The 22349-nt window shown below is 40.5% G+C and overlaps 2 protein-coding genes across 3 annotated transcripts in view; one reads left to right on the plus strand and one right to left on the minus strand.

Annotated features, from left to right (window-relative positions):
* Positions 1-8993, plus strand: part of REEP5 (receptor accessory protein 5) — a 43446-nt gene extending 34453 nt beyond the window's left edge. The window contains exons 4-5 of the mRNA XM_082649847.1: positions 1612-1780; positions 6591-8993. Coding sequence (XP_082505973.1) covers positions 1612-1780; positions 6591-6640 — 219 coding nt within the window. The 3' untranslated portion in view covers positions 6641-8993. The remainder of the gene's footprint in view (positions 1-1611; positions 1781-6590) is intronic.
* A 5292-nt stretch (positions 8994-14285) lies between these two features.
* On the minus strand, positions 14286-22098 carry SRP19 (signal recognition particle 19; the record flags this gene model as incomplete). 2 transcript variants are annotated; one of them, XM_082652073.1, is made up of 5 exons in its annotated part: positions 14286-16220; positions 18670-18781; positions 18876-18947; positions 21254-21329; positions 21980-22098. In XM_082652073.1, 5 exons carry the CDS (start codon positions 22096-22098, stop codon positions 16087-16089), a joined length of 513 nt encoding a protein of 170 aa, XP_082508199.1. In that variant the 3' UTR covers positions 14286-16086. The 2 variants fall into 2 exon arrangements, with proteins under 2 accessions (XP_082508199.1, XP_082508200.1); XM_082652074.1 differs by lacking the exon at positions 21254-21329 and having other exon boundaries at positions 21980-22082.
* Positions 22099-22349: the final 251 nt, after the last annotated feature.

Here is a 22349-nt window from a genome sequence, read left to right on the forward strand (position 1 = left end):
TATAATTATAAACTACATAATTATAAAAATTAAAATTTATATAATTGTAAATATAAAAAATACAATGCTATATATATTTACGTATTTCAAAGATATATAGCTTCAGGCAAATTGTTCTTGACAAACTGCTTTCCTTCTTTATCACTGTTTACTTATTTTGCCTTATGTTTACGTACTATTAATATTACTATAATATGTGAGCTAATTTGAGAGTTGGTATTTGTCAGATACATCTTTTTTCATCTCCTTATTTTCAGTGTTCCTAATTGGTTTTATCTCTGGTGTGTTTCTTATCAGAAGCATATAGCCATAGTTTGTTTTTTTAAAATCCAGTCTGGTAACCCCTGTCTTTTGAAAGCTCGCCCCCCGGCCCTAATCTGTTTAGAACCTGCATTTTGTTTTGTATTTTGAGTGTCATAGAAGTTCAAAGTGTAATGGAAATTTCTCAGAGCCAACGTGGTACTGCTGGGGTGAGCTTTGGGCACAAATGTGTGCATTTTAACTCAAGCTCTCTGTCATTAGTAGTAGCCCCTTAGCAGGTTTGCATCTCTAGAGCAAACTTAAAAGACCATGTTAGAAAGGAACGTAGCTTCTTGATTATTTGAATACATTCTTTGGTTTGGAGTAAAAGGACTGTAGAATTAAATATATATATGGCATAAGAAGTTGAAAGGATTTTACTTTAAGGAGGAGAAGTAAAAACTACAGAATTGGAATCTCAAGAAATGACTTCTGTTTTTTATAGAGTCACCTATGCTGTGTGGAATACAATATAGTTAGAAGCTTTTAAGCTGAAAGAACACAGTATGCTGTTTATCAAACATTCTAGGGAAATGAGCATATCATTCTGAATGTTCCCTTTTTTGCTCATTCATTATATTATAGAGGAATAAATTGCTTGGACAACTTAAAGTGCTGAGTTGTTTATCATTTGAATAAACAGTAAAGGTTTTTCAAAGTAAACATAGTGTGACAATTCTTGTTGTGTAAGTTTTTAGGGTAGAACTCTTGTCAATTTTTCATCTCAATAGTAAAGTAGAGCCATAAAGAAAGAGTTAGGGATAATATCTACATTCAAGGTGAAAGATGATGAACAGCTGACTGTAAAGATTCCTTGAAGGCTAAGATCTACCCAAAACTGAGATCCCTCTAAGGGAAGAATTCAAGAATGGCCAGGATATTTTTTTCTATAACAGGATGAATAAAGGTGACAAACTTACTGAGGTAAGCCTGTTGAGAACAAGCCTCATAGATACCTACGTGGACGGGGTTTACACACACAGATAAATACTATTTTTTAATTGATTAAGAGTTATAATTAATAAAAGTCTCTTGTAACTGTCAACTAAAAAGTGGTCCAAGTTAGGAAGGAAGTTAAGCTGCTGGACTTGGTGTGTTTTGCCTTTCTTTGTCAGTCTCAGCTTTTCCTTACTAGGTCATTATTTGTCATGTTTTTTCCATCTAAGAAAAGTGCACCTGTATCCTGCAGGAAACACTGGAAATGCTGTTGGGGCAAATAGCAGAGGCAGTGCCATCCCCAGAGTAGTGGTGGCAGCGTGTGTTGTCAGATGCCGCTGCACTCTGTCACCATGCTGCCTCTCCTCTGTGCAGTGTGGCTTCCTGTTGTGGTGCATGGCTCCCAGCCCGGCCAACGGAGCGGACCTGCTCTACACGCGCATCATCCGTCCTTTATTCCTGAAGCACGAGTCGCAGGTAGACAACATGGTGAATGACTTGAAGGACAAAGCCAAAGAGACTGCAGATGCCATCTCTAAAGAAGGTATGGCTCGGGGACAGCTGATTCAGCGTGTGAGAGGACATGGGATATACTGAGCCCACGTAACAAGCTTCCTCACTTTGTGTCCTATAACCTTTCCTCAGCCGTGTGCCAGGGCTAGTCCGGGATTTCTTTCCCAAGACTTTGCCTGTTGCCTTTACTTTTCCCGACATTCTTCTGCCATGTCACATAAAACACATCATTCGGTCAGCACTTTAGGAAAAATGACTTTCCTTTGGTGGGTAGAGATTTCAGAGAGTCATCTGTATTTATACACAAGTGCCATCTCTTTATTTCATTTCAGGTTGAACTGCTTAATATGCTGTTCACACCGCTTTTGTTAGAGGGCCAAGAGAATGCCCTCTCTCTCAGCTCTCCTGATCCTTTCATTCAAATACTTATTTGTAGAGGTGCTTGATATGTGCCAAGCATGTTCATAGCACTGGGCATGAACCAGGGAACCAGACAGACCAATGGACCATAGTGAACTCATGAAGGTTACAATCTTGTTGAGAGAAAGAGAGAGACAATACCATTGAAAAGCAAGTTATATGGCATACTTAGCAGATGATACAGAGAAAGATTAAGCAGATAGAAAGATAGAGAGTGCCAGGGGCTGAAGGGAAGCTTACAATTTTCAATAGAGTGATGTAGCAAATCCTCACAAAGAAGGCTGTACTGAGTCCAAGTTGAAAGTGTTAAGGGTAGGAACCGTGGGGAAGAAAGCTGCAGATAGAAGAAACGGCATGTGCAAAAGCCAGGAGTGGGCAGAGTACGATTGGCAGGGGGTGACCTAGAGGGAGAGTTGAAGGAGACAAGGTCAGAGAGGCTGGGGAGTGGAGCTGGAAGAGGACAGATCATATAGTACCCTTCAGGCTGCTGTAAGGGCTTTGGGCTTTTATTCTGCGTGAGATGGGCGTGAGCTGGGGTGCCACTGGAGAACTGTGAGCAAAGGAGCAACATGATTCGTCCTCTGTTGGAACAGGCTTATGTTGGCCACTGTATTAAGAATAGACTGAAGGGGGACAAGAAGGAAATCAGGAGACCAGATAAAAGGTTATTGCGGTGATCTGGCTGAAGGTGGTGGTGGTGGCTTGTTTGTAGTGGTAGCAGTAGGAGGTAAGAAGTCAGATCCTTGCTATATTTTGGAGTTAGAACCAGTAGGATTTGCTTATGGATCAGGCATGGAGTATGAGAGAGGAGTCAAGGACGAGGCCAAGTTTTTTTAGCCTGAACACATGGGAGGATAGAATTGCCACTGAGCTGGGGAAGACTGGGTGTTAACAGGTGTAGAGGGGAAAATAAGGAATTTAGTTCTGGACATAACTTTGTGTCTACTGGGTACATGGAGAAGTCAGCACAGCCAGGTGGATATGGATGTTGAGAGTTCAGGAGACAGGATAGGGCTAGGGATAGAAATTTGGGGGAGGGGGGTTACCCACATATGGACAGTATAATAAGCATGAGACTGGATGAGATCACAAGGGAGTGAGTGTAGTTAGAAAAGAGGAAGTCTGAGGCCTGGGCCCTGTGGCACCAATATTTGAGATTGAAGAAATGAGAAGCAACCAAAAAAGCAGACTGATAAGGACTGGCCAGTTGAGCAAGCAAGAAAACTCGAGACTGTGGTATCCTTGGGGCCAAGTGAAGACACTGTTTCAAAGAGGAGGGAGGGGTCTGTGGTCACACGGTACAGACGGGTCAAGGAGGCTAAAGGCCGAAAACTGACTCTTGGATTTAGCAGTGAGGAAGGCACTAGTCGTCTTGACAAAACAGAGTTTGTGGGGTGGTGAGAGCAAAATCCTGATCAGAATGGATTTTATGGGAGGAAGGGCATGAGAGAACATAGATTAGTCTTTTCAGAAGTTTCCCGCAGAGAGGAGTAGAAGAATGGGGCTGTAACTGGAGGAAGGTACTAGGGTCCTGAGGATGTTTTTTTCTTTTTCTTAAGGTAGAAGAAACAAAGTAGGTTTGAAAATTAATAGGAATGATCCAGTAGAGAGCAAAAAAATGATAGGAGTGAGGAGGTGAATTGCTGGAGCTCTGTCCTGGAATAGACCAGAGGGGACAGGGTCTAGAGTACAAATAGAGGGATCGGTCGTAGGAGCAGGAACAGTTTAGAATCATAGGAGGGGAATCAGTGTTGATGGGTGAAGATGCTGGTAGCTGAGCGTATGTGATGGTGAGAGCTTACAGAAGTGATTTTCTCATCACATCAAATTCCTCAGTAAACTAAGAAGGTCAACTGAGAGAGGGTGGGGAAGGAGGTGATAGAAAGGGGAGATGGTATGAAATAGTTACTTAGGACGAGGGTCAGCAAGCTTTTTCCGTAACGGGTCAGATAATAAATACTTCAGCTTTTGCCGGCCGTCAGGTCTCTGTGGCATCTACTCAACCCTGCCATTGTAGCTTTACGCAACACACAGCCAGAGGTGACACGGTGACCAGTGCGTGTGACTGTAATGTGCTGGCCGCTCTAAGACAGGGGCGAGTGGATGGACTAGGACAGTGTCGTGTGATCGCCAGGGGGCATTAGAGGCTCACGGGAGGTTTGTGTTCCTGGACTTACAGTGAGGCCGCGTAGTCTGCTTGTGTCTTCTTTTCCAGCCACATTTCCAGCTGTGTGGGTGCAGCTGTGGGATAGATGGAGAGCTGCATCCGGGTTGACTTGGTTAAGTGGGAGCTCTGAAGGGGGACCTAATGTGTGGTTCATGTTTGATGGCGGAGGAGGGAAGTGAGGACAAAAGGGAAGTGAGGAACAGTGAAAGGGGTGATAGAATCGATGGCTTATACAACCAGGTGGTGGGGGAAGAAGAACTCGGAGTCAGGAAAATAGAGGGAGCGGGCTGCAAAGGTAGGAAGTGATGGTGGAGTGGGACGCTCGGCGCTGAGACCGGAGAGAGGCAGCCATTACTGGTTGTGACAGTGAGGACGTGAGGTAGGCTGGAGCAGGTAGGGTGGAACGTCAAGGTTTTTGGAGGGGAGGAACCAAGAGGCCAGGATACTGGAAGAATATCGTAATTACTGATAAAGTAAGAGTAGTGCTAGAGAGTGATATTAAGTTTGGAGTTAAAATCTTAAAGAAATGAGGCAGCACAGCCCAAGGGTCAGTGGACTGGAAAAAGAAGGGCTAGTGGGAAAGATAATTTGATGACATGAGATTCTGAACATGGCCCTGAAGAACAAAGGACGCTTTCTGGACCTCCAGACCCAGTAGTACCAGGGTCATGGAAGGAAAAAACAGCCGAAACTTGAGAAAGCAGTGTCCTTAGGGGACAGCCACGTTTCTGTAAAAGGAACAAGGTGAAGGAAACATTCAGAGAAATGGATGAGGATAGAGGAGATCTCGCTAATGATGGGACTTAAATTCCAGAGGGCACAGTAAGGGTTTTAAAAAGTGGAGAATGGGCATAGAATTAGAGAATTAAAAAAAAAAAGTTCTACAATAATGAGAAAGTGGGAGACAAGAGGTGACCTGGCCCCTGAGGAAGGAAGATCCCCCAGACGGTCCCCCGGCAGCTGTGTGTCCCCGCAGTGGCGTGCTCTCCCCCCACCCCCCCAACAGGCCGTTCTCTCCCGACGCCCGCTCCTGGGCACATGGCTCCAGTCTCCTTCAGAACGTTTTTTAGTTTCCTCACATCCTCCCGCTTTGGGATCGCCAGTTCCTTTTTAAGAGATTTCTTAACTGTTCCTCCTTGCTCTTAGCCTAACCAGCAACCTCTGGTGATGTCATTTCTGTCTAATTTGCCCACATTTCTTAGTCTTTGGTTCTCTCAGATCTCAGTACTCTGAAATCCGATTTTACTTTGATACATTCCTAAACACAGGTGTGAGAATGAAAATAAGTTAAGAGGAATTTAGGTGCTGACACATTTTAGACTTTTCTCCCAGTTTCTGGATTCTCCAAAAAGGACATTTTTGCAAAAGGCTAGTTAAGAGAGAAGCTGCAGTTTCTGTGTAAACTTTGTTCAGCAATTTTAATTGAGTGAAGGGAGAGCAGCTGTCAGGCAGCTGGTGAACAAGGAGGGCCTCCTTGGCTGGCATTCCCCTTGGGGCTCCATCAAGAACAGCTGCAGTTTGTGGAATCTCAGGAGGCCTGGAGGCTTCCAGAACACGCCCCCCTGCCCCATCACGCATATCACACTCACTCTTACGGCACATTTCAAGCCACTTGGTAATTAGGCAGGGTAGGTGGGGCTTAATCTCCCACAGATATAAGAATATTTTCCTGATGAATGTAGCTTCGTGCCATGAACTTGAACACTTACAGCAAACTCTTCCCATCATAAGCAAACTCTTCCCATCATACAAGGAAATGGTGGCACAACGATAAAACATAAACATGCATATAAGTATTCCGTCATTTCTTGATTCGGGGAATGATGGTTTTCTCTGATTTTTGTCACCAAGGCATAGACAGCCGACCCTGTTGTCATCAGACTGAGACATAGTGAAATTGTACAGGTGAGCACTCAGGCACAAAGGAGAATTTCTTGAATGTGCAGGGGACACTATACGCTCAAGGAATCTCTACTTCTTGTGATACTTAAAGGAGGACAGAGGGCAATGGCTTAGGTGACAGTCACTACAAGGGGGCTAGGCCAGACGATCTTCAGTAACTCTGCTCAAGTACTCAGGATTTGCCCTTGAAGAGGTCTCTTGTCCATTTCCGGGAAACTCTCCTAGCCCTACCCACAAACCTCGGTATGTTCTCATCTGAGCATGAGTCATCCAAGTTGTTAATCTAGTAGCTACATTAGGCACAGAACCGCATTGCAAATAGCTCTGATGCAATTTTCTTTCCTCCTAACAGCCAAGAAAGCTGCTGTGAATTTACTGGGTGAGGAAAAGAAGAGCACCTAAATCACTGACTGGATGAAACCTTTCTGCCCTCTCTGTACCTTCCTTTTAGAGCTTGATGTTATATTAGGAACTGTGGTATAATCATTTTAATAATGTTGCCTTGGAAACATTTTTGATATATTAAAAAAAGGAATGTGTAAGTTTTTTTGCTTACTTTTACTGTCTGTATACACAGGGAACATTTAAATTTAATGCAATGGGCAGTGTCCAAGTTTTTGGAAAGTACATTTTGCCTCTGGGTAGGAAAAGACACATGTCACCATCCTGCAGGAAAAATAAACTTAAAATTATATATCCTACAGGCTCTGTACTTCAGTGGGCTCTCTCTGCATGCATTTTCTCTGTACTTTTAGGATACTCTATAACGGTCTACTTCATGTAATGTACAATTTTGTATTAAATGTTTTTAATGTATTTGTGCATACACACGCATAGGGAAATGTTACTGTCTGTGCGTAATGCTCATGGGGAGCTCCTGCCAAAGGCTGAAGGTTCCACTGTGCTGGTGTGATCTGAATAATACTTTAGAAAATTAATACACATGAGTAATGTTTCGAGTGAACAGTTAAGTGATAAATGAGGCTGAACTGGAGGCTGGCCTGGTGGTTTTCCTAACATTGTAGCAGCTGAATACAAAAGCAGCTTTGTAAAGCAGTCAGTTGAGTGATAAATGGGGAAAGGTACACACACACATCACAGCTCCCAGTTCTGCAGAACTACTAATATTGTCTTGTAGCTTTTTAAAAATTGGCTGATAAGCTTTCAATCTGTCTGTTTTTAAGATGCTATAGTGGAAACCATCCCTGGTTTCACCTTCATAGCTGAATAATATGTTGGTTTAGTCTTGTTTCTTTTCCAGTCTTTTTAAAAGCAGTTAAGGAACCTCCAGAGGCTTGCCCACTTCTGATTACATGTACATTCTTGTTTTTATCATTAGCAACTACATGCTAATGATGACACCAGGCTCTAAGAGCAATTCTCGGAGAAGAAAGGAAGTATGATATAACCCATAATCCAGTTGGCAGTGGTTAAGACAAACGGCCTTCACCTTCTTTCCCTGGCCTTTAGAGGTCAAACACCAGATGCTTCCCTAGTTTACAAATCAGAATCATTTGTAGTCCATTTACACGCCTTCATCTTTATGCTTTACTTTGATAAACTGCACACAACCTCATAGTTTAAGTACAGAACACAAAGTTAAAATTAATGTCACTAGCTTGATTAGCCACATAGCTTATAGGGACCTTGACAACTTGTCTGTACTACAGAATCTGAGCTTTGCACCAACCATACTGCTAGGATGCTTCTGAATTAGACTAACCTGACCAAAACAAGAGCATAACAAAACTAACATTAAATATCCAGGCCTGTAAAATATTTCTTAAAGCAAATAAAGATGATTAGTTCCCTTTTAGATAACAATTAGGTAAAATCATGATGTCTCATGAAATCATTTCTCATGAAATATCAAAGATATCAAAAATAGGGGATAATATCACCCTAATATTATAATAATATGGATAATATCACACCCAATATTATAATAATATTTTTTTGGGGGGGGGAAATGTGATGATAAGGCATCTTATTAACCATACCTTAAAAAACTTTTGGAAAGCAAACAGAATTACTTGTTATTGGAAGAAAATCAAGCCTTAGATTAAAGATTTTAAAAAGTACCTCTAGGAGTATTTAAATCCCTTTCCCCATAAATAAACTATGCTTTTCTTGGTGACAGAAGAATGAAAATTAGCAACTGCTAGCTAATCAGAATATATAATCAGATTGTTAGTATACAAAATATGTAACTTTTAGTATACAAAGTATCAGGCAAGGTGGAGCATACAAGTTACTATTGCTCATAACTACTTTACAGGCTAGTATCAGTTTTAAAACTACTATACTAAGAAAATTCTGAATGCAATATTTTTTATGCCTATAGCTTTATCCTGCAGTGCATTCTGTAAGAAATTTTAGTTACTGTTTTTGGCAGTCAACGTGTACATATTAATGACAGGAGAACTTATGAGTTGAGCAATTCTGTCTGTTTCGTTTTCCCAAATAAGATATTGCCATGGCTAGAGTATTTGAAAAACTAATCGAGCCTGTGTCTAGCTATAAGACAAGCATTTGTTTATACATGAACACTATTTCGGGGATATGTAAAGGCAAAGAATTCCTACGACAATTCTTCTCCTACTTAAGAGCTTCTGATTGACAATTACTGCTACTCTGGGGAGTCTTCTGCCTACAGCCTGAAGAACGTGAGCATAGCCTTTAAATAAGTTACCAACTATCCTGAAGATGTGATACAGTAAATGAAAATGGATATAAATAAAATTCCGTTATCTCATTGAGCTGTTTTAGTTCATTTTATCTGATGGGGCTTAAAAGACTTTCCCTAAAAACATACCAACCAAAAAAAGTTTCTACCAATAATTAGCATGAGATGGAGAGGAAACCTAAACTACTCTTGACCTTTGAAATAACACAGGTTTGAACTGCACGGGTCCATTTACATATGGATTTTTTTCAATAAATACATACTACAGTACTACACGATCTGTGGTTAACTGAATATCCAGTTGCAAAACTGCAGCTCTGGAGAGCCGTTTGTTTGCAAAGTTATCACTGGATAGTTGACTGTGATAGTTGTCAGCTGTACTGCTTTCTACTGGCATAATGTATTACACACAGTCGCATACAACTACTAGTTGGTGTTATTATTTGCATGTAAGTATATTTTGATGTAGTAAACACATATGTGCCTCCAAATCACTCTGTACTTTAAGAGACCAAGAAAAGAACTTGGGATTTTATTAAAAATACCTGCTTCTGGAGGGCGTACTTTGGTCAGCTTCATCTCCTGCATTTGCTTATTACATGTCTGTATGTCTAGAATCATGGTGTTTAGAGTAATAGATACAATTCACATCCTTAGCCATCAAATATTACAGTTCTATATAATACAGCAGGAGAAAGTAAATATATTTGAGAATGACCTTATTTAAAAGTTTTTCTGGCTGCTTACTACAATATTAGCTTATAAAGTATCTTTGTAAACACACACCTCAGAGAACTAAGAGAAATAAAGAGGTTATTTGGTCAAATTAGTGGTTCTCAAACTTGTGTGCATCAGGATTTCTTGGTGGGGGTTGCGGGATCGGGAATTGGTAAAACAGATTGCTGGCCTCATCCCCAAAGTTCCTGATTCAGGAAGCCTGTGGCAGGGCTGAAAAATCTGCATTTCCAACAAGATCCGAGGTGATGCTAATGATCCAGGAATCACAATTTGACACAAAACCACTGGGTTAGATTAATGCTCTCTTTACACTTAGTATACAGAGGTTTTCAGGCCTGGGCTGTGCATTACAATCATCTGAGCAGCTTTCAAAAAATACTGGTATCTGCCTCCACTGCCAGAAATTCTAACATTAACCTACTATACACCCAGGTGCCAGTATTTTAAAACTCTTCAGGTGATTCAAACATGCAGCCAGGGTTGAGAATGTGAAATAAGATTCGTATTTATGGCAAGACAAGAAAAATTTAAACATAAAAATTCTTCTCTGTCCTTTGGTCTCCCCTCTCCCCCCAGTGTGCACTGTGTACCCACATTATGCATTGACCAAAGCTCCCCCATTAGCAGGAATACCTGCTCAACCATAAATAGCAACATTCTCCTAGCATCAACAAGACAACTCCTTGAAAGATAACAGGCCTTCCTGAGCTTATAAAGGTTCACATAACCCACCACGATGGCGCTTAGATCTGGATTATGAAAACTGTCAAGTACAAACACATCATTTAACATACAGCCCTGTCTTAAAAAAAACCAAATATAAACTGTGTCTTGACTTCTAATGGGCAGAACAATTCTCAGAGCTTTCTGAGATGCTCTTCCCGGGTTTGAGGATGCTCAATCCTCAAATTTGGCTTGAATAAAATTTTCCCATTCCTTCTTAGATCAACTGATTAAATTTTTCGCCAACAAGAACTACTGGTAGAGACTACTAGTAAGGTCGAGAATCCCAAGGTCTGGAGAGTTTGTCTTAGCTCATGAGTTCACCTGGTGTGTTAGTTTCCTATTGTTGCTGTAACATATTACAACAAATTCAGTGGCTTAAAACAACACAGATGTATTAGCTTACAGTTCTGAAGGTTAGACATCCAAGAGGTTGGCAGGGCTGCATTTCATCTGGAGACTGTAGGGGAGAATCCATGTCCTTGCTGCTTTCAGCTTCTACATGCTGCCTGCATTCCTCGGTTTGTGGCTACTTGGTACTCTGACCTCTGCTTCCCTTTTATAAGCACCTTTGTGATTTACATTGGGCTCACCTGGATAATCCAGGATACTCTCTGCAGCTCAAGATCCTTAATCTCATATGCAAAGCCTTTTGTCATGTAAAGTAACATACTCACAGGTGGTTTTGTTTTTATTGTTTTTGTTTTTTTTCTGCGGGGGCAGCCAGTGGTAGGGAGAGCGGCCCATTCTGCCTACCCCACCTAGTCTCTCTTTGGGTACAGAAATTTCATTATAGTTACCCTCAATGTCAAAACAACTGTAAAGAGCATCTTAATGTTGGGAGGAAACTAAAAAAAAAAAAAAAAAGGGTTTAGGGAAGAACTATTCATATCCAAGTAAAGACTGGAGGTTTATCCTCTGGAGATAGTGAGAGCATCTTTGGAGTAGGGGACACAGGCAGAGTTAAGGGAGGGAAGTTGTATTAAAAACAGGATTGAGCGACTAAATGCTGAAACCCATTAGCCCCACCCTGCCTTCTCCCACTAGGCTCCCAGATCTTTATCCTCCTGGAAGCTTCTTAGATTTCTCTCTGGGGAAGCACATCAGCCTAAGAGAAAACACCTCTGATCTTGGAAGTTTCCCCCAAAATGTCTCAGCCAGATATCCCTTTAGTGAAACTCACAGTCTGCAAGCCCTTCTTATATGCTCAGAACTTCCAATCAACTTTTTTGGTCTTTCACTCTTAAAAAAAAATTAAGGAAAGCCACTTAAACATGACAGGAATCTAAATAAAAACAATTAAAAAAAAAAGTGACTTGGAAGTAAAAGGATATAAACCATACCCTCTAAGAAAGAAGAAATTACATCCATGAAATAAGAATAGAATGCTAGAAAAAGGAAACATTTAGGTGACAAAAGAGCTTACAGAAGTTGAAAATAACAAGAAAAATGAAAAGTTCAATAGAAGGGTTGGAAGATAAAGCTGAGAAATTCTAGGAACTAGAACATAAAGACAAAGAAATGGAAATAAAAAAAGATAAGAAAATTTTAGGACTTGCCCAGCAGGTCCAATATTTAAATAAGGAATTCCAAGATCAGCTCTCCGGCTATAGGATGCCTAGATGCTCAGAGCCTGAGGCTGATGCCACCAGGGCCCTGGGGGAAGAGGGGCTCTGTTCTCATCTTTCAATAAAGCTGTTGGTCTAATTTTTTAAAAAAGCAATTCCAAGATCAGAAAGGGGAGAAAAATCAATGAAATTTTCAAGAAAATCTCCCAGAACTGAACACAAGTCTCCATATTGAAAGGGCCCATTAGGTACCCAGTACAATAGACAAAAGGAGACCCACACAAAGCAAAAGTGATATTTAAGAATACTGAGATCTGAGTTTCAGTAAGAAAAATGTGAGTCACGACAGATCATGAACTAGAATGGCTACAACAGAAGACCATGAAGCAATGCCCTTAGACTTCTGAAATGAAATGATTTCCAATTCTAGTTCTATACCCAGCCAAACAGTGTGAGGGTAGAATGATGACACTTTCAGATATGCAAGGTCTAAGAACATTTACCTCCCTTACATTTTTCCCAGGAAGATCCTGAAGATGGGCTACACAAAACAAAGAAGTAACTCAAGAAAGAATACATAACATGCAGAAATACAGGATATCCAAAAACAGCAAAGTAGTGAAGCGAGTCATACTCTGAATGATGGTGAAGAGAGACCTGAGTGAAGCTGTGCACTGGGTGGAAAGGGTAACTAGTAGAGATTAGAGCCAGGTGAAAGGCTCCAGAAGAGACTTCTTTAAAAAGATGAAATTAATGAACTACTTGGGCTTCCCTGGTGGTGCAGTGGTTAAGAATCCGCCTGCCAATGCAGGGGACACGGGTTCGAGCCCTGGTCTGGGAAGATCCCACATGCCACGGAGCAGCTAAGCCCATGCGCCACAACTACTGAGCCTGCGCTCTAGAGCCCATGAGCCACAACTGCTGAGCCTGCGTGCCACAACTACTGAGCCCACGCACCTAGAGCCCATGATCCACAACAAGAGAAGCCACTGCAATGAGAAGCCTGCTTACCGCAACGAAGAGTATCCCCTGCTCGCAGCAACTAGAGAAAGCCCGCACACAGCAATGAAGACCCAACGCAGCCAAAAATAAAAATAAATTAAAAAAAACAAAAAAAATAAACTATCTGATGTGAACAAACTATTTGTAAGGTTGTTTTGACAACTGATAGTTTATGGCTGAGTTAGTGACAAATATTCAGAAAACTGAGCAAATAAAAGAAAAAAATTAGCCCCAAAGAAATAAAAAATAACCACAGCATACTCAAGAGTGTTTCTGGAGATCAGCTGGGGATCTTCCTAAATGCATTCAAATTCTGGGCTTGGGCCAGAGATTCTGCATTTTTCACAAACTCCCAGGGGAGCCCAGTGCTGCTGGATCCCTGACTGTAATTTTGAACAGCAAAGGTACTACATGGTTCAGCTATGAATGGAGTATAGGATAATAATGTAAACTCTGAATAGTGATTAAAATTATAAAATACAGTGGTAGGAGGGAAGATGGGAAAGATGCATGCATGTGTTGCGGGTAAAGGAAGGAAAACGAAATCATCCTCCTCTACAGATGGAAGTTAATGCCTAAAATCGAAACTATTAAAACTGGCTGGCTCTTTAAATTATGTACAATATTGATAACAATAAAGTCCTTAAAAAAAAGGGCAAAGGATATGAACATAATTCACTGAAATAAATACAAATGACATTTCAACATATGAATAAATGCTCAATTTTGCTCATTAGAAAAGAGTCTATTTTTCACTTGACTGGGAAAGAAGCAAAGTTAATTATTCACTGATTGCAGCAAGATGAAGAAACAGCAATATGTTACAGCAATAGTTGTGAAACTTTTTCTGACAATCCTATTGTCCCATAAGTAAAAGAATTTTAGATTCTAGTGATCTTTCTGTAACAAATCTTTTAAGTTGACCGCCCCAGTATCCACTCTCAACTACTCACTTCCTTGGCTGCCTCTACTATCAGGACTGAAAGGCTGTATTTCACTTTGTGCCAGAGTTCTTGACAATGAAACTTAAGTGAAAGTTGGCCAGGAGGGATTTTGAGAAATCTCTGGCTTTCCTTTTAACGGGGGACAGATGTGGAACTCTGATACAATGTCAGGTCTGGTATCATCCCTTTTACAAGCTTGCAACAACTGTAAGGATGTTAGAAACATGCCATGGATAGCGGAGTAGAAAGGTATGAGGGCATCACTGAGCAACCGAACCAACACCTATAATAACCTTTGGGTTTCACGTTATTTGAAAAAATTTAATTCCTGCTTAAGTCCCTCATCGTTTTCTGTTACACAGCCAAACACATTCCTAAGTGATACACTTCCCCAAAGAGGGCTTCTCTGAATCATGTTTTGCAACCCTGTATTTATTTGTAAGTCTGATATATAAACTGCTGTACTATTATGTTCACTATAAAACATATTAATAACAGAAGTCATTAGAGAGAAAAAAACCTAAGTAACAATTCTAATACTTCTTCCTGCATACCAATGGATCATCTCATACAGCCTGGATGTGTAACCCCTTTTAAAGTTCTGAAAGTCTGGCTTCGTTTATTCTGTAATCACTTGGAATTGTTTGATCTCAAGCAATAAAAACTTAAAGAAATGGGGATTTAAAGGAGGACATAAAGGGGCTCATAAGATTCACAGAAGAGCTATACCAGGCCTCAGGAAGACAGGAATCAGGATAGCTCAAATTTGTAAACAATTCCCATCACCATTTGTACTTGTGTTTCTACTCCAGATTTAATATTTGTGAGAAATAATCCATTGGCCTGGCTTGGGTCATATCCTGTGGTCAGGATGCAGTCCTGTAATTAACTGCCCTTCCAGAAGCATATGGAGTCAGGGAAGGCAGTTCCCCAAGAGATGATCAGTAGACAAAAACATATGGCTGGATAAGGAGTCTCTTAAATTTTACACAAAATCACCACTTTTAGAACAGTGCTTTGGAATAAAGTTAGAATCACCAATCCACTTTAGTTTCTTGAAAAAATGTTTATGTCAAGGTGCTAAAGCATAGGTAATTTTAGAACTCCAAGTAAAATAATATTCTTAAGTCTACACAATAAGCAAATCTAAAGCTTAAACTCCAGGACTTTCCACATGCCAACAAACTAGTAATTGATTAAACAATTCAATTACAATAATTGAGTAGAAGAATATGATCTACAGAGTGAAGTCAGAAAGAGAAAAACAAATATATATTAATGCATATATGTGGAATCTAGAAAAATGGTACAGATGATCTTATATGCAAAGCAGAAAGACACAGACATAGAGATCAAACATAGGGATACCACGAGGGAAGGGGGCGTGGGATGAACTGGGAGATTGGGACTGACATATATACACTACTATGTGTAAAACAGATAACTCATGAGATCCTACTGTATAGCACAGGGAACTCTACTTGGTGCTCTGTGGAGACCTAAATGGGAAGGAAATCTAAAAAAGAGGGGATATATGTATATGTATGGCTGATTCACTTTGCTGTACAGCAGAAACTGACACAGTAGTGTAAAGCAACTATACTCCAAGTAAAAAGAAAAAAAAGAATATGATCTACAGACTGCCTGTTCATAGACCTCCAAAAGGATTTAAGCACTTTCTTCTGGTTTTAGGCTCACACTGCGCTTCCACTCCCCATTTTATTCTCTTTATCGCCTCTGCTGGCATTAACTAATTTGTAAGCAAAAGCTACAAAAGTCAGTTTGAAATTTATTTCATTAACTTAAAAGAGGAACAAAATGTGTACTTCAAATCTTATTAAACTCATTTATCTGAAACATGTTTACACAGAGGACAAACAGATATAGGATTTCAAGTAACTTATGGTAGAGTCCACTGTCCATTTAAAAAAAATGATTCTTTCTTTCACAAAAACTGCATTAAAAGGCAAAAAGAAAAAATTTCTTTTATACTTCCTAAGAGCTGGATGCATATTTCTGATGTAAATTTATTTCATTGTCAACTCTGATGCTGAAGCTGGGAGGCACAAATGTTCAGAGTTCAGTTAAATGATGCAAACAGAAAGTTTCTGTTTCTCTCAGATACAAATGAGAAACCTCCATTCATGTCTCTTACAGTAGTACCACATCCTTGATTCTCATACCAGGTCACTTCTTCTTCTTTCCTTTCCCTTTTTTACTTCCCTCTCCTTGCTGAAGACTCTGGTCACCACCTCCGGTTTTTTGTGTCCTTGTTTTCAGTTTAGGTATCATTTCTGCAGCATACAACATTACTGACTTACCTAGGAACAAGAAGTTAGGCTTAGTGTATAATCTGAGAAATAAAACATAAAAGGTCGTTAACTTGAAAATCATGAAGTTTAAGAAATCATCACCACATCAAGAAAATAAGAATTTAAAAAGAAAAAATCAGGGCTTCCCTGGTGGCGCAGTGGTTGGGAGTCCCCCTGCTGATGCAGGGGACATGGGTTCATGCCTCGGTCCGGGAAGATTCCACATGCTGCGGAGCGGCTGGGCCCGTGAGCCATGGCCGCTGAGCCTGCGTGTCCGGAGCCTATGCTCCGCGACGGGAGAGGCCACAGCAGTGAGAGGCCCGCGTACCAAAAAAAAAAAGAAAAAGAAAAAATCAAATGACTATGCAGACACTGATTTTCTCAAGTGGGGACCTTTCCTGGAGAAAATGTATTAAGAACAATGCTGAAATATTTAAATGAACAAAATAAAAATTTAGAACACTTTATTTGAAATAAAAAATTTGATCTTGGTCCTAGGAATTGGCTTGAAGATCAAAGGAAAATATATCTAAACATAACAAGCTGAAAACAGAGTCAGGATATCATTGTAACTTAAGCTAGGAAGCACAGGCCCTCTCAATCTTACAGCAAACGCCCATGTCATTAAGCTACAAAATATGTCACTCACACGCCCAAATGATTTATGCCCACGTGCCCCCTGCTCTGGGCACCAACCACCTCCTCCAGCTCCAGTGGCTGCTTTCAACACATCAGCCGCTCAGCTCTGTTTTTTACTTTCTTACTGTTTTCTTACTGGAAACAGGAAGCAACATCTTTTCAACTGTAGTTTTTACTTCTATGTTATTAACTAGTCAAAGCAAAAGGTTGATGGTTTTTGTTTTTGTTTTTTTTTGGTCTTTTGACTTGTAAGAAGTAGTGTAGGAAGATGCCAAAGAAAAGAAAAAATACACTGAATATACCACCTGTCATTCCCGAGTCAGACCCTTAAGTTTCTAGAAATATCTACCAACCCTGACAGGTTTTGGTAGATATTAATAACCAAATAATTATGTTAGAATAATAACCAGTTATTTTAATTCAATTAAAAACAATTCAGTTGTCACTTTGGGGTTACTGTGTCAAGAAAAAAATTAACAGCTCCATTTAAAAAACCTAGAACATATTTTTTACAAATAAAAAATTCAGAAAAGTAAAGAATTACATGTAAATAAATACTCATCTTCCCAATACACCGAGTTAATATATTGGAATACTGAAGTTTGTTTTGTTTGGTTCTCATTGTTTTTTAAGAAATAAAACACTAGAGCTAATGCTACAATCTACTCTGACCATCACACCCCTGACCACACTCCTCACTCCCTACTCGCCATTAGGTTAACTACTACCTTAAGACTTGGTGTTTTCTTCTAGTCCATTTCAAAAGTGTTTATATATATGTCAATAAACAATACTGCATATACATCAATCAATAAACAGTAATATTTTGTATTTAAATGTATACCTAAGTGGCACCACACTATGCATATCTCTTGCGTTTTTCGCTCAATATGGCTTTTTATTTTTAATTTTTAAAATTATTTATTTATTTATTTTGGCCACCCTGTGCAGCTTGTGTGATCTTAGTTCCCTGACTGGGGATTGAACCCTGGGCCCCTGGCAGTGAGAGCACAGAGTCCTAACCACTGGACCGCCAGGGAATTCCCTCAATATGGGTTTTTATTTTTTTATTTAATAAATTTATTTATTTATATATTTTTTGGCAGCGTTGGGTCTTAGTTGCTGCGCATGGGCTTTCTCTAGTTGCGGTTAGCGAGGTCTACTCTTTGTTGCAGTGCATGGGCTTCTCACTGCGGTGGCTTCTCTTGTTGCGGAGCGCGGGCTCTAGGCGCACGGGCTTCAGTAGTTGTGGGATGTGGGCTCAGCAGTTGTAGCTCGCGGGCTCCAGAGCACAGGCTCAGTAGTTGTGGCGCACGGGCTTAGCTGCTCCACGGCATGTGGGATCTTCCCAGACCAGGGCTTGAACCCATGTCCCCTGCATTGGCAGGCGGATTCTTAAGCACTGCGCCACCAGGGAAGCCCTCAATATGGCTTTTTAAATTTACTGACAGAAATGAATAGCAGACCTCAAGGGTCTCTAGGATCTGAAATAGCAGTAATGTGTGACCATTTAATAATTTCACATTCTTAACCTGGGAACAATGATGGGACTTCCAGAGGATTATAAAATGTTCACGCAACAATGTGTTTTTTTTGGAGAAATGATTAGTAGGTTTCATCACATTCTCAAAGGTCCTTAACTTAAAAGAAGTTAAAAGCACTGTTTACCTCTCTGCATCAGCAGCAGCCCTTTTTCTAAATTAATCTATAGAATGCAAATTACGTTTTTGACCTGTCAAAAGGTCAGTTTTAGAACATTTTTGACAGTGTAGAGGAGTAACCTATCCCAAACTTAATTCATTCATTAAAAAAAACTTACGTGACGGGAACTGTACAAGACAGAGGCTGCCATCTTCCTGTTTGAGCTGGACCCGGACCCTGCCCCTGTACTGAAGATCACGATTCCATTCTCTAGAGTACATTTTATTTTTCTAACATAAAGAAAGAAATAAAAACAGGCTTTAAGAAAGTTATTATGTCAATGAGATGAGTATGGAAAATAGTGAACAAAGAACCATATCATACCTCAAGAAATACATTAAGTCCAACTGCTGAGCATACATCCTGAATCTCTGTAGCTGTAGGATTTTCAACAGCCTGAAAAGTTAAAAACAAAAACACTAAATAGCTCAGCTTTAAGTGGATATTGCTACATTGTTGTATAAATCATTTCAAATATCTGATCAAAACACATACCAAAATCCTAGGTTTCCTTTTTTTTTTTTTTTAGGTACAGTTGTTTCGATTGTAATTTTTAAATTCCTGGGACTCACACTGATTCATACTTGTGTATCCACCTCCCTTCCAAAAGAACATAAACTTCACAGGGTTAATACCGGTTAAACAACTATTACAGATGCAACCATTTCCTCCCTCCCTCCTTTCTTTCTTTCTGTCTGTATTTACTCTTTAGTGTCCATACTCAGCAAATTATAAGGTATAACAACCTTATATTCAGCATAGACAAAGCTTAGTATGGCTAATGGAGATTCCATTGCTTAATGAGGAGCAGTGTTTGTCCTGATCACCAAGTACCCTTTCTGGCTCCTCCAGAAGCCCTCAGAATTCTGTAGTCATTATTGGTACACTTTGATGGACACATCTGTCTATTAAATAAATATATGCTAGGAGCTGTCTTTGCCACAAGGGGCTTTTTTCAAGAAGTCTACATAATACAGATGCAACCACTTTAGAAAACTGTTTGGCAGTATCTACTAAAGTTAAATATATGCATTTTTTATGGCTATGCAATTCCACTGCTATAGGTATGTTATCGAAGAAAAATACAAAATAGACAATCTCAAGAATGTTCACAGTAGCACTATTTTTAATAGCCCCAAACTAGAAACAACCCAACTATCCATCAATAGTAGGCTGGACCGTGGTATATACACACAATGCAGTACTACAGAGCAGTGGCTTTCAGCAAGGTAATTTTGCCCCCTGACATTCAGCAATGCTAGGAGACATTTTTGATCATCACAACTAGGGTGGGGTAGGGCACTGGCTTCTGATGGGTAGAAGCCAAGGATGCCGCTAAACCCCACACAGCACAGCACAGCCTCTGCAACCATGAATCATCTGGCTCAAAACGCTGGTGGTGCTGCTGTCGGGAAACCCTACAACAGAGCAATGAAATTCAACAAACTACACTCACAAATGCAGGGTATAAGCACTTGTAAGCTGAAACCTCATAAGCTTCATGTTCATTGAAATCAGACAGACATTAAAGTACATAGTGTGTAATGCCACTGAAATAAAATAAGAAACAAGCAACAGTAATCTATGGTATCGGAAGTCAGGGCAGGGGTCATCCTTTGTAGTGAGTGTATATGGAAGGAACAGAGACTGGGAAGGGACATAAAGGAATCTTCCTGAGTGCTGGTAACGTGTTCTTTTTAAAATCTGGGTGCTTGGTTACCCATGCGTACTCATTTTATGAAATTTAATCAAAATAAACACGTAAGATTTACGTATGTTTCCGTATGTATGCTATAAATCAATAAAACTAAAAACAATTCAATCATTCTCCAAATTATCTTGAGATCTTGCTTCCAGAGGCCTCTGTCAATGTGGCTTGATGTTAGGCATTATTCTGAATCAGTGCTTTGGCGTCTTCTCTTTTACCCTGTAGCAGCAAAGCAGACTTTCCTCTACACATTTAAGCAGTAGAATGAGAGATATTAAATAACACAAAAATAATGTACTGCTTCAGGCCAAGTTCCTTAAATCCATCATCAGATTACAAAATGTAAATTAATCTTAAAAAAATAGAATATAACATATTAATTTTGAAAATGAATAGCTACAAAGACCCCCTTCGCTTGGCACTAGGCACTTTCTAAACTTAAGCCACCAGGCCAATAAGAACTCGGGTTTTCCTACTGAAACAGCACAAGGCAGAAATCATCTCTTTTAAAACTATAAAAACGTACTTTTAAAAAGTATTAATTTTAAAGTAACTTTACCCCTCTCAAAAAGAAGACGATGACGATGATAATGGACATAAAACTGTAAAACTCAACATATGTGAATTTTCTGCAAGTCTTGTTTAAAAACACAGCTGCATTCTGTATATCATATTGTACAATGCCAGAATTTTGGTTTCCTTTATTAAGGGAAAGAGTGTCATAACCTTAAGTTTAAAAAAACAAAAACGTGCAAACCCTACAACACTCCACCCCCAACTTCTTTCAAACACAGGCTCATGAAGAACCACTTAAAAAATTCTTTCAGTTATGAATCAGTGCCCTCCTGCATCACCATTATTAATGAAAGCACCCCAATTGCTGGCTGCCGTTCTCCTCATGCCCCAAACAATGCAGTAAAGTAAAAGAAGCCTTTGTGGCCCTGACAATACAACCTCCCCAGGCCCTCAAAGACAGACGTATCAGCCCGCTTACCTTACTTATGGGGATTCGCCGCCCCTCCGCTATGGTCTTCTTGTTATTTAAATAAGCAGGATAGATACAAATGAACCTGCCACAGGAAAAGCCCAGCTGGTATCACTCGAGAAATATTTCCAAAAGTTCATTCATTCTTTCTTTCATCATCATCATCATCATCAGGATTGCCGGTACACCTATACTGTTATGTGGTTAACTTTTTTTCTTTAAATTGCCTCCCCTCTACTTAAAAAGCGAACTTTAACTTAGATGGAAAAAAAATCACTTGCTAGAGGGAGGGAGGAAGGAAGCAAAGCCGTAACTGTTCAGTTAGATACAGGTGCCTGTCAAAAGCTTCTGATGGTGGGGCCTGCTCTCTTATATAGAAACTACAAGTCTGAGGTATTAAAGGCTTGAAAGAACTCAAACGAGCCTTTCCGAACCCACCAACAACTGAAAGAACAGATTTTTCACACTGTGATTACTTAACGTCATGTCCACGTAGCACCGAAAGTCCTCGGTCTCACGTACAGGTAAAGGTAAACACTGAGCTAGGTAAAGTTGGGATCTAGGGACCTGCGAACAGCCCTGGCGCAGCCGGCCTCAGGGAGGAACGGGCGCCGGAGGACAGGCCCGGAGCCCGGGGCTGGGGCTGAGCTCCCACGGCGAGCCTTCCTCAGGGCTGGGGAAGTCTGCGCAACACCCGCGGGCTCGCCGCAAGCCCCTTCCTCTCTCCGGACTCACCTGTCCTGGTCGGCCGGGGACCGCGCAGCGGCGCAAGCCATCTTCACCCAGACCCCAGGCCGAACTCGAAAGAAAAACCCAGCCTGAATTCCTCTCGGAGATCTCCCAGACCACCCCATTTCCGGCGGAAGTCCTGCCCACCGAAGCGCTTTTGCGTCCGCCTTTTTTCACCGTCGGTTTGTTCCAGTACCTGTCGCTCGGCGTCAGGGTCTCTAGTTTCTGACGTGGCGTCGAAACCTCTCGCGAGAGGGTCCACGAACGGTAGTAATTCCTTCGCTTCTCAAGATCTCGCCAAAACCAGCCTTTGGGGCGCTTGCCCTGTCGCTAAAATTGGCTTAAGCGTTCACGCGCTTTCTTGGCCAATTTCACA

Source organism: Grampus griseus (genome assembly GCF_964374135.1).
Source record: "Grampus griseus genome assembly, chromosome: 3".
In the NCBI taxonomy this organism is placed as follows: domain Eukaryota; kingdom Metazoa; phylum Chordata; class Mammalia; order Artiodactyla; family Delphinidae; genus Grampus; species Grampus griseus.